The sequence below is a fragment of the Centruroides sculpturatus genome, unplaced genomic scaffold, assembly GCF_000671375.1.
Source record: "Centruroides sculpturatus isolate CEXI.00-Female unplaced genomic scaffold, Cexi_2.0 scaffold118, whole genome shotgun sequence".
In the NCBI taxonomy this organism is placed as follows: domain Eukaryota; kingdom Metazoa; phylum Arthropoda; class Arachnida; order Scorpiones; family Buthidae; genus Centruroides; species Centruroides sculpturatus.
The window spans coordinates 374,144-387,825 of record NW_019384377.1 but is presented as its reverse complement, the minus strand read 5'-3'; the positions used below and the strand labels follow the sequence as shown (position 1 = coordinate 387,825).

General features: G+C 29.4%; 1 protein-coding gene across 1 annotated transcript in view; it reads left to right on the top strand.

The window, feature by feature from the left end:
- Positions 1–13,682, top strand: part of LOC111617349 (unconventional myosin-IXa-like) — a 121,432-nt gene that overhangs the window by 48,524 nt on the left and 59,226 nt on the right. The window contains exons 4-6 of the mRNA XM_023358653.1: positions 6,006–6,168; positions 6,347–6,447; positions 10,145–10,199. Coding sequence (XP_023214421.1) covers positions 6,006–6,168; positions 6,347–6,447; positions 10,145–10,199 — 319 coding nt within the window. The remainder of the gene's footprint in view (positions 1–6,005; positions 6,169–6,346; positions 6,448–10,144; positions 10,200–13,682) is intronic.

Below are 13,682 nucleotides of genomic sequence, written 5' to 3'. Positions count from 1 at the left end.
TTTTTCCCTGTACTTATAGATGTGCCAGGCCTCTGCATACTTTAGATGTCTTCTATTTTCAACTTTTTGTATAATATCAGCCTTGCTCCATTCGATTGCAATCTCTGTTGGATCTGCGATCGCATAATTAGCCAAAGCCATGACTGGCCGTTTAAATCTTATATTCTTTTCGTGTTCCTTCAATCTTTCATTTAATGATCTCTTTGTGGCTCCTATATAATATAGCTCCTTTTTCAGCCTTTTATCATGCAATGGTATTCTGTACACACCTGGAACTAGCCTCCTGTCTATGGGTGTTTTGTATAATGGAATACAGGGCACTATTAAGTAACATATATAGAAAAATAGGAATAGAGAGCAACAAGAAAATGGCATATAAGAGAAACACAACAATATTCCAAATGCTAAGAAATGACAAAACACCCGTAGACAGGAGGCTAGTTCCAGATGTGTACAAAATACTGTTGCATGATAAGAGGCTGAAAAAGGAGCTATATTATATAGGAGCCACAAAGAGATCATTAAATGAAAGATTGAAGGAACACGAAAAGAATATAAGATTTAAACGGCCAGTCATGGCTTTGGCTAATTACGCGATCGCAGATCCAATAGAGATTGCAATCAAATGGAACAAGGCCGATATTATACAAAAAGTTGAAAATAGAAGACATCTAAAGTATGCAGAGGCCTGGCACATCTATAAGTACAGGGTAAAAAAAGAAAAATATAAATTTTCGAGAATCAAACAAAATAGCATCAGCATGGAAAGCGGCGGTGTTACAATTATAAAAATGGAACCGTGCAATTGAATATGAGAAGATTATAGAACATACATTTTAGAATTTCCGTTTGGCAAATTTAAATTCTGTTAGTTCGATCCTGAAGAAGGCCTGTTAATCTGAACGAAAACATTCAACAAGTTTTTAAAATAGACTGCATTTTAAAGGTATTTGGAGTTTATTAATTGATTTTAGTAATGCTATAATATATATATTATATCTTTATCTGCATTACTAAAATCAATTAATAAACTCCAAATACCTTTAAAATGCAGTCTATTTTAAAAACTTGTTGAATGTTTTCGTTCAGATTAACAGGCCTTCTTCAGGATCGAACTAACAGAATTTAAATTTGCCAAACGGAAATTCTAAAATGTATGTTCTATAATCTTCTCATATTCAATTGCACGGTTCCATTTTTATAATTGTAACACCGCCGCTTTCCATGCTGATGCTATTTTGTTTGATTCTCGAAAATTTATATTTTGCCCTTTTCCCTGTATTTGTAAATGTGCCAGGCTTCTGCATATTTTAGATGTCATACAAAAGGTTGAAAATAGAAGACATCTGCCTTGCTCCATTTGATTTCAATCTCTGTTGGATCTGCGATTGCATAATTAGCCAAAGCCGTGACTGGTTATTTAAATCTTATATTCTTTTCGTGCTCTTTCAATCTTTCATTTAACAATCTCTTTGTGGCTCCTATATAATATATCTCCTTTTTCAGCCTCTTATCATGCAATTGTATTCTGTACACACCTGGAACCAGCCTCCTGTCTACGGGTGTTTTGTCATTTCTTAGAATTTGGAATATTGTCGTGTTTTTCTTATATGCAATTGAACATGAGAAGATTATAGAACGTATGTTTTGGAATTTCCGTTTGGCAAATTGTTAGTTCAATCCTGAAAAAGGTCTGTTAATCTGACAGAAACGTTTTTCAAGTTTTTAAAATAGACTGCATTTTAAAGGTATTTGGAGTTTATTATATATATATTTGCATACATGCTTATATACAGTGGTGATATTCAGCGGGTTCGCACAGGTTCGGCCGAACCCGTTGTTAACATTTTCAAAGTTTTCCGAACCCGTTGTTAAACACACGTAACATTTCTCAATGGTTTTGTTTCTTTTACAAAATATATTAAAATATACGTATTATACTCTGTAACACTACTAAACTAGAGCCTTATACCCCGTTCGCCTTGGTGCAACCTCCATCGACCGTTTCAATCTCGACTGAAACCAGATTTAGTCGCAATCGACTCAAGAGAGTTCTTGAAACTAGGTCCAGTCATACGAGAGATCCCACGCGCGCGAGAAAATACAAGATGGCTGCGGAACACGTGTCGTGCTATCGACAGCGAAATAAAAAAATATCGTATTTCGAGAAACGATGACATCTGTCTATTATTATGATAATACCTAAGGATAAAATAAATGATTTAGAAAAGTTTTTTCTTGAGAAAAAGTCATAGGGAAAGCAGTTAAACCTGCTTTCCCTATGACTTTTTCTGATTAAAAAGCGCCAATTTTTATGTTTATAAAATATTTTGAATGAAAAATATTAAAACATGTACAAAATAAACCAGTTTGAAAACTTTTTTTTTATTATTTATCAAAAAATATAGTTCTGGCATAAACAATGTTTAATTTTAACTGACTTAATTTTGCGAACGCATTTTTTTTTTTTTTATTTATATGGGTATCTTAAGGTCAGTTTTTGCGCTAATATTGCTAATGCAAGCGAAAAAAATTTCTTAAGGAAAAATTTTCTGTAGCGAACCCTTTGTTAAATATTTCGAATATCACCACTGCTTATATACAGTATAATTATTTTACTTTTTAAATTGAAAACAAGAAATATGTGTTTGAATTTTTGTAAATTAAATCTAGTTACTACTATAATTATTATGATTATTTATGTCTTTGTTAGATATTAAAATTTCAGTGTCTGTGGAATTAATTTTAATGATTTCAAAACACTAATGAAAATTCAAGTTAAATTATCCTTGATATAACAAGTCCCAAATTTTCTTAATTTATTCCTTCCATATACCATTTAAATGTAAATGTTATAATTTAAAAAATTGTTGTATCATGATAAAAAGTTGTCCTGTTAGTCTTATCATTCAGTTTTGTATATAGAATATAAATAAGAATTGGTGTATGTAAATATGTGAATGTATTTAATTATTGACCTCATTACAAGTATTTTACTTTATTATACAACATAAATATAAAATGTTCTTGTTGTTTATATTTATTTTATATAAATATACATATGAATTTCCTAAACATTAATTGTATTTATAATAATAAGTTCAAATACAGATAACAGTATGAAATTTAGACTTTACAGATTAATCAAAATTTTACATACATACATTATTTATACAAATTTATGAACAACAGGATATATGTATGCATGAATTTATTAATTTTTATATATAAACAACAAAGCAAAAATAATAATTTAATAGTCTAGATCTGGATATATCAATATCAAATTAATTAAATTAAATTAAATCAATGTAATTTTCTCAGATTAGTAGAAGTTTAGACTACAAAAAAATCTGAATGCTGGAATTGCAGAAGACTGCAAACTTTCTGGATTAAGCAGTTTTTCTATCTTAGATGGGATGGAACAAGAAAGTGTTCATTGCTTCAAAATGTGAACTTACTCTTTTACCAAATTTCAGTTTCAATTTAGATATAATATTTTCTGTTTATTGAAATGACCTCAAAACAAAAGGAAAGGGCAAAAGTAAATAAAATATACATTGTATATATTCGCCACTGAAAAAAGATTGTGTTTATACAAAATGGTTTCTAAGCAAAATTTTTGTATTTGCTCACTGAAAATGTAAACTTTTGGATACCATCTTAGATGGTTTTTCTTGCTTCAATATAATGTTTGATACTTTTGAGCAATATTTGCATTTGTTTTAGTTATAATTAATAGTGATATATTCTAATTTTCAGTAGTATATTTTTTTTCTTTTAAGCATGTCAGTACATTGCTCTGCTTCTCCAATGTTTCCCAATCTTCCTGTTGTTTTAAAACCAAAATCGACTTTAACTAGGAACGTGCTTACATAAATAATACAATATAAATATGGATGGAAGTATCAATAGAAGGCAAAACAATATTTCTTAACTACTTTGTTCTTTGTTATTACTCTCTTTTGATCATATTAACTATAAATTATGTAGGCATGTTGTTAGGCCTAAATCATATGTTAGTGCGAGATACTAGGGGTTTCTAGATTCAAAACCCCGACCCCGCGACACCAACACGTGAACCGCAGGGGAGGTCGTAGGTCTCCCGTTTCTGTATCACTAGTCAGGATGACAAGTCAGGCGAGTGGAGGGAGAGAATTTGGGGTCGACGTTAAGGTGAAAGGCATATACGAGTCAAGGAGTCTACCATTTTTAACAAATATAAAACAAGAATTTATTGAAATAAACCAAAAATTGACAAAGACTACACCAATTGCGTTCTAAAACCTCCTAAGAGCGAGAGAGAGAGTTTACATGCCTTTTCATACCTCTTTGGATGATTCCTAGGCGAGTAAGTCCATGTAGGCACTTAAATGTCCAAGTAATGGTGTCTTTTATCCCAAAGAGCACAATTATAAAAAGTTCGTGACTTTGGCGATGATCAGATATTGTAGATTGGAATGTTGGCGGGTTCGGAGAATCGGCATGATGTCGTCGGTCCGGCGTTGGTTAAGAGACTCTCCCCCAAGAGGGGGTAAGAACAGTCTTTTATAGCTTTTTGTGGGGAATTTCCACCACATGATCGGAGGTTCATGAGTTAAAGGTTATAGGTGTCCCAGGGACCTAAAACAAGTGACGAAAGTTGGATGTTAACTATAAACTTTTCAGACTTACTTCTATAATAACCAAGAACTTTTCTGCAAGATGAGCCACAAGTTCTGCAGAGAACAATAGATGTTAATAGTTATGACAGGAAGGTTTACATATTCCTGGCTAAGATCATTTTTTCTTCTAATTTGTTACATAAACGAAAACGAATTAATTAAAATTTTAATTAATAAAAGAGCAAGATTTTCTTTAATAAATTCCAGATCTCACATTAGTATATATTCTCAGAACTTTAAAAAGGTAATTTCTTCAATGTAAGGTGTCCATGAACTCTGTTGTACATATAATTAAAGAAAGTGGGTTTGTCAAAAGTACATAATTGTATACTACAGAGTGAGGGGGATCAAAAATAGTTCAAAAACTACATGTAATTAATGGACTGTCCCTTATTAATTAATCTAACAAAATTTGATATGAAAGATTAATATGTATATAGAATGTTGACTAAGCTATATCATGAGTTTCTATATAAACGTTATATGCCAACAAATAAATTTGCTAAAAATTAATAATAATTGTTTAATTTATATTATGATTTATGTAGAATAGTAATATATTAATTAATAAAGAAATTTCTGATATTGAATACCTATTAGTTATTTTATATTGCTTATACATGATATTAAATTTTATAATATATTAAAATTTCAAAATAATAATAATAATAATAATAAAAATCTGAAATAGTTTTCATCTTGAGTAAATAGAAGAATATAAATACAGTTGTCCCTTGATAATCCAACAGGTATGGGACCAAAGGTGTGTCAGATTACCAAAAGTGTCCGGATTACCGAAAATAATTACATATTTCGCATTGTTTTGCTAGCAGTAACTTACAATATTCTCTACTTCAACTGTTCGAACAGAACTGCTCACATAAAACACATGAAATGTGTGTCATCGTGTAAAAATTGGATGGGGAGATTCACATCGCGACATGCTTCTGTGCAAGCAGACACGTAACGGGGACGTGTACCTTGACGGGGGGTGCGTCGGACTACTGAGCATGTCGGATTAAAAAATGTCGGACTATAGAGGGACAACTGTAATTTCATATAAACTAAAATATGAGGTTATTTCTTCTTAGTGTTACTTTTTAATTTATTGTCAGAATTTTATCAAATTTTTTATTTATTTTTTAAAGCTATGAGATTAGAAACATTCAGGAAGTCAGCATTTTGATTGTTTTCGTGTATATTTTGAGTTTTGTATCAGAATAAAAGTTAAACAAGAGGTTTAATAAATATGCTCCTTCAAAAATTAATTTTTTTATAGTCCTAATAATTATATTTGTATAAATATTTATTTTAAAAATTTCTTACTATTATTACTTTTAGAGCTTTGGTTCAAAAATATTTACTTGAAAAATCAAGAATTATATCTCAGTCTAAAAATGAAAGAAATTATCATGTATTTTACTATATGCTGGAAGGAGCAAATGATGCTGAAAGAAATTTGTTTCATTTACATCAATCTAAAGACTATTACTATCTTAATCAGGTAAGTTTTATGTTTTATTACAAAGAATTGTTTAATTAAAATAGTCATAGATTATATATAGTTTTTATATTAAATTATAGCATAGTATTTATAAAGTTACTTTTGTTTAAAACCTAATTTAGAATAAATAACTCATATATGTATATATATATATAATATAATTTTGTAACATTTTCAGAGTGATTGTTTTAAAGTGGAAGGAGTTGATGAAGCATATGAATTCAACAGACTTAAACAGTCAATGGAAATGGTTGGATTTACACCAGACAAACAAAAAGGGTTAGTATCTGAATATTATTTTATTTTTATTTCTTTAAAAAATAATTTGATTGTTAATTATATTATTTGTGATGATTATTGATAATTGTATATATACACACCTAAAACAATAATTTTGATGTTGATATAAGAACTTAATGTATTTAAAATTTTAGATGTTTAAATAATTGTAATGTATATGTTAGTGTAACATTTATTTATTGTTACTGATCTGAAAAATTTCCATATTACCAATTTTAAACAATCTTTAATTCAAAAGCTTTGACATAAAATTAAAAACTTTCTATAAAATGAATGGTCAATTAATTGAATTGGAGACCATAAAAATGCCTCTTTACTTAACAATATTCCTTATTATAAATTATCAAAATGCATTTTGGCTTACTAAAAATTCTAAGCCCTCTTCAGTTGAGATGTTTATAGCATTTGTCTTTGAGGTAAACCTCTCTGACATAACAACAAACTGGAACACCCAACACATTAGTGAAAAATGATTTTTACAATAATTAAAAAGTCAATTAGTTATTAGCTTTCAGAACTGATCTTCTTTACAAGAACATTTTCAAAACACACAAATTAATATTAAGATAGTATTATATATATATATACAAATATCAAATGCCTTTTGTCTGTATTTTAGATAATCAATTAAACATCTGGTTCAAATACAACCAATAACAGACTTATCATATTCTAGCCTGTGTTCATTCAGCAATTAAATCTAATGACATGCAAAAGACTAGTGTGCATTTCGACAACAAAAGAAAAAAGTTGTGGAATTAAAATCAGCTGAGGAAGACAACATTGTTTTTTGTTGTTGAATTGCATACTGGTCTTTTGCATGTTAATAAGTTTAATTGTTGGATGAACATAGGCTAGAATATGATAAGTCTGTTGTTGGTTGTGTTTGAATAAATGTTTAATTGATTACATTAACAAATGTAAATCTGTCTCTGTAATTCAAAAAAATACACTTTGGTAGATGTATCTCACAGCAATTTCTGGTTAGCAAATTATTTTTTATTTTCTATTGAACTACAAATATATTTTTGGTTGGTATAATGTACTCCAATCCCTCCTCAGTGCTAGTTCAAATAAACAAGAAATATTAAAACATGACTATGTTATACCATAGAAACAAACTAAATTATAAAAAACACTTACATTTCCACATTATGTAAATTACAAAAAATTCTTTTTTTGTTTTCAAAATAGGGATTGGGAGAGCAAACCTTCCTCATTCTTAACCTGTATTTAAACATAAAATTGTGCATTCCATATTAATATACATCTAAAATTAAACAACCATAACTTCCAACAAACAAACTTCCATAATACTCAAAATCATTTAAATTTTTTTACACATGGGTATATAACAGACATAGTAAAAAATTGTTAACATAGTAAAAATTGACATACGTATGTAAAAGTTTTTTGATACACAGACAATATTATTAAAAATATACCAGTATTAGAATTACTATGGAAGACTTTTTACAAATAATTATACCATGTTTTAACTTGTTTTAGCATCATCTATTAATTCGTACCAGCGGTAATCAATTTGCATACCATCTGAGTTATTTATTAAATTATTTTTTTGTTTCCTTATTTCTAAATGCTCTTTAAATTTTCTTTTATAAAGATCTTTTTCAAAATGCAAACTTTTTATATTATTACAGTTAATTTTACAATTATTGTTATTTGTATGATNGTAATCAATTTGCATACCATCTGAGTTATTTATTAAATTATTTTTTTGTTTCCTTATTTCTAAATGCTCTTTAAATTTTCTTTTATAAAGATCTTTTTCAAAATGCAAACTTTTTATATTATTACAGTTAATTTTACAATTATTGTTATTTGTATGATCATACCACGGAGAATTATTGTACTTCAATATTGTACTACAAATGTAAATCCATCTCAAATGTAAATGTAAATTTACATTTGAGACGGATTTAATTTGTAATATACCATACAGCAAGCCATTTATATATTACATTAACAAAATTTTAAACATAATTATTATTATTACTAACACCAACTTCTCAGTTCTTATTATTTGTCAGATGTATTGCTAATAACCATGGTTTTGGTGATTGTCATATGAATGTTTTATTTTATTGTTAAATTGTGTTAAAGTATTTTAAACACAAAAATTTTTTATAAAATTCATTAAATATATCAATGTTAATAATACACTAATTTTTATAAAACTGTTTGTACTGATTTGATTTCTGATTTTTATATTCATAAAATACATAAAAATTTTATTTGTTTCTTTTATCATCAATACTAATATTATAAAGAGTTACCTCTTTATGTTTGTAATTTGTAAAACTTAATGTTCGTAAGTTTGGATGTAGGTGTAATCTCCGAAACTACTCATCCGATTTCAAAAATTCTTTCACCAATATTTAGAATGGAACTTCAGGGTGGACATAGGCTGTATATTATTTCGTTAAACATTCATATAAATTAAAAGATATCATCTAGAGTTAAGGCTTTTATGTCCAACATATGGCGCTACAAGTACAATGACCTAAGTTTGATTTTCTGTGAGAATGAACTAAAGCAGATCATCTTCTATCTATCTATATAAATAAAAATGTAATGTTCGTTTGTTCCTACCGATTCCTTTGAAATTTTGACACAACGCTGCATTCGAATACGCACGTGTTTAACATAGGTGTCGAAATTTCCCCCACTGGGGGAGATGGACAGGATTAAGGCATACCGTAAAGAACTCTGCTTCTATTTATACTATTTTAGATGCGGTTTTGGCGTTTTTTATTGCGTTTTAATAGGGTACATCAACAGAATATACACTAAAAAGGGATTTTTCGATATTCCCCTTGCGGGGAGAGGGACAAGATTAAGGCTTACCGTGAAGAACTTGGTTTCTATTATACTATTTTAGATGCGGTTTTTTGCAATTTTGATTATGTTTTAATAGGGTACGTCAAGAGAATGTACACTAAGAAGGGATTTTTCGAAAAATTTCCCCCTAGGGTGAAGTGTTATACATTTAGAATAGATACATTTTGAGCCACAACAATACATGGCAGGGTCTGCTAGTATTATATAATCCCATCTAAAACTGTTAATACTTATATTAATAGTGTACATGCTGGTTTACAAAATTTATATTGAATTTTTAAATTTAATATAAATTTTTAAAATTATTAATATAAAACATTATTTTTGATATTTCTTTTAAGGAATTTTTAAAAAATACTTGGTATTCTTGTAAATTTTGAATTGTTAGTAGATTGAATTAAGTTCCTCTTTATGATATGTTTTTTTTTTAATTGTGTTAATTATAATGTTTTTAAAAGTGTTTTAATTTTGAGAGCCCTTAAGAGTTTTTTTAAAGAATAAAATTAAAATCAGTAAAAACTGTTAAAATATTAATAATAAAAAATTTCAAAATGCCAACATTTTCAGTTTTTTGTTTTCTTTTTTTAAACTCTGTTTAAATTTATTAGTTGTAAGTTTTTAATATCCTAATTTAAAACCACCTTTTAATTTTTCATTTGTGATAAATATTTTTTTAATAAATTTATATTTTTTACTAGAAACTTTAATATGAAATGATGATTAAAATAAATAATCTAATTACTATATTTATGATGATATATGAGTAATTTTTTATTTATAATAAATTTTTAAATTATTTTTTAATATTTTTTAGACTGCTTGGGATTTTGTCAGCTGTATTACATCTTGGAAATGTGGAATTTAGTAAGGTAAAAAAAAACATGATTATTTACAAATTTTAAAAAAAGATAGCTTTGTTTATCTACATATATATATATATATATAAATGGACGTGTGTGTCCCTATATTTCACTTTTCAGCCAAAATTATACATTGCACATGAATGGTGTTTGTATGTGGTAGTAGTCCCAAGTCTCCATTCGTGCACTATGGTGGTTGCGTCTCGATAGCTATAAGGGTGCGGGAGATATGGGCTTGAAAGTGGTTGAAAGTGGAAGATTTTCTATTTCGATTTAAAAAATTTTCGAATTCATATTCAAATTTAAATTCGAATTGGTTCGATTATAGAACAATTGTAAACGTTCCAGAAAATTGATCAAATTGAAAATAGTTTGTTTGACTGGACGTAAAAATTCTCTAATTAGTCTGGAAACGGGAGACCTAATTCTTGCATTCTGTGAAAATGGGTAAGATTGGCTATAATGTAATTATCTTAATCTTCACTATCATCACTTTTTGCCCACAAATAAAAACCCAGTGAAGTGGGTCCTTGCAGCNCTACAAGCAATGCTTCCAAAAACTAAACTTCCTGAAGGAATATCAATGAGTGAGAAGAAATTGCGCTATTTAATAACTGAAGCATTGGCTCCCTGCTTCCAAAAAAAATATGCTAGAAGAAATCCACTCTTCATTTTTTACAGTTACTTATTATGAAACCATCAATGCGGAAAGTAAGAAAGAGTTACAGATAATGATTAGATTTTGGTCTGAGCAAAAAGAACAAGTTGTCTGCAGACACCTAAATACATGCTTTCTTGGACGGGCAGATGCAGAAACATTGCATACATACATTATCAAAGCTATCGATGATGCCAACCTGTCACTACACAAACTTTTGATGATAGGATCAGATGGTCCTAATGTTAATCAAAAAGTGTTACGACCTTAGCTTCTAATTTTCTGACCACTATCTCGCATAGGTCCCAAGGCAAACCTGTCAGTGAATGCACTACTTTTCTTCTAATTTATAAAAGCTTTGCTGTGAAGCATGGAGCATATAAATACTGTTGTACTTTTAATCTTGTGGCTGATACTTGGTGACTGAATTATCAGGGAAGTTAAGGCTTCAGCCTATTGCTCTGGGACCTAGTAGTCAGAAAATCCCAGGAATTTTTGAGTGGTCTGTCCTGGATATGTCATTTTAGTTTTTCATCACCCAGTTGTCCCAATGTGGGCCTGAACCTACAATGGAATGGGGAAAAATGATCTTTATATAGTGCCCACAGGATAGAAAGAGAGAGAGGGGGGTAGGAACAAAGCTGATGCTGAAATGATTGCAGAACATTGAGAAAAAGAAGAGAGGAACTACTATAGAACAAAATATTCCAAGGTCTTTTTGAAGAAAGCTTGAATGATGACATGTATTACAAAATTTCTTTTTGTTACTTTTTATCATTTAACTTTAATGTAAGACAAACCATTTCTATTAAAATGTAATTTATAATAATACACATTTATATATAAATAATCGTTTATATATACTCAGGTCTCGGAGTCGCTCACTTTTCTCACTTGTACTCACTTTTCTGAAGTATCCTCACTTTTCTCACTTTTTCAAAGGGGAAATGGTACTCCCAGGCCTGTATACTGTATTTTCACAGAATGATTGGCTTGCCAGTTTATTTGGGTTCGACCAGGAAATCAGATATTTCCATACGGTAAAAGTTGACATGCTGGTTTAAGTGAGGTTATACATTTCTCTCTATAGGGCACATTAAAAAAAAGAATGAGTTACATGATGTAAAAATGAATGAGTTTTATTTTAAAACTGTGAAACTGTCAGCATTACATCAAAAACTACGATTATATGTTTAATTTATTCATTTTGTATTTTTTCTAAGGACATAAAATACTCTTGGAATTCTAAAGTGCTTTTTTTGTGTGTGTTTTATTGTTTTATCAAAACTGAAAAAAAAAATGTATTAAATTTAAGAAAATGGCTGTAAAACTTACAAATCTCAGCTTACATCAATTAACATTGGCTTTGTGTGAAATTTGAGAGGATAGTGTTATTTTTAAGTTTGGGGTAGATTGTTTGTATAGCCCACACTGACCTACTACTACTACTACTACTACTACTACAGTTAATGTCAATTAGTTGTTAATTGTTTCATTGTCTTGTAAATGAAAACTCTCTTCCTGATTTTAAGTCAGTCAAATTACAATGTTGTTATTTTATTGTATGTAGAAGAATGTTTTTGTTTAATGTTTAATTAACAACTAGTTTTGTTAGATGTAATTAATTTTATATTTTAGTCGCAGTTTAACCAGAATGTTAGTAATCCTGGGGTTTCTGGCATGCTAGTCAACCCTGTTTTTATGTGGCATGCTGGTCATTCTGTGAAAATACAGTATTAATAGTTTATACATATAAACTATTATATATATTGTAAATGTTAGCTGTATAATAAATGTAAAAATCATTTTTATATATAATCAAATTCATTAAGGTATAAAGAGATATAAAAAATGACACATCATATATAAATCTTTCATATTTGTAAGTTTTAATTCAAAATGGCTGTGACAATCTGCTCATTAAGTTTTCAGTTATTTGGGATAGCATTGATCCATATTATCTTGGATAATCAGGGTTCTACTGTATTATGAAAATAATCTGTTTTGATGTGTAATTTTTAATTACTTAAGTACAGTGGTGCCTCGTATAACGTACTTAATCCGTTCCAGGTGCATGTCCATTAAGTGAAAAGTCCGTTATAAAAACGCATTTTCCCATAGAAATACATGTTAAAGCATATAATTTGTTCCACAGCATAAAAAAATGAAAATGGAGCAGTCATCAATTATGCCGAGTAGTCAGATGTTGTGAGCAGGTGAAGGAACACTTTTTTGATACATTCATACAGATACAGACTTTTTACACATTACAGCAGGTCTCTCTTTATTGTTTTTTAATCGGAGTCAGATTTAGAAGAGGCTACCGGAGCTTGCAGGGTAAACTCCTCTTGTTTCATCCTTTGTTTTTTGACAGCTGGCTTCGTGAAAACATCATGTCCAAGGTGGTGTGTTTCTCTCTTCTTCAACACTTGTCGGAAATGACGGGCAAGGGTGTCATTGTAGAGATCATTGATCCTGTTGGCCTCAGCTCTGTTTGGATAATGAGTGTTGGTAAACTCCTGAACCTCTGCCCATTTGACAAGGAAGTTTTTGTCAACTTTCACTCCTTCTGACGATTTCTTGCTTTGTTTCAATTGAAATCACCTTTCTGTTTTTTAGAAGCCATGATTTGCACAACACTTGAATAAATGTAAATACCCCTCTGCACTGAGGTGATGTACTGTACGTAATAAACAAGAGAGCAAGCCGAATCCCAACGGGAGCTCTGTACTTCAGATATACTAATAATATATTCTAATAATACTAATATATTATAAAAATAGCAGATTGTCATTGGCAACGGCAAAAGAGTGGAAACATCATTCGCACTTGTT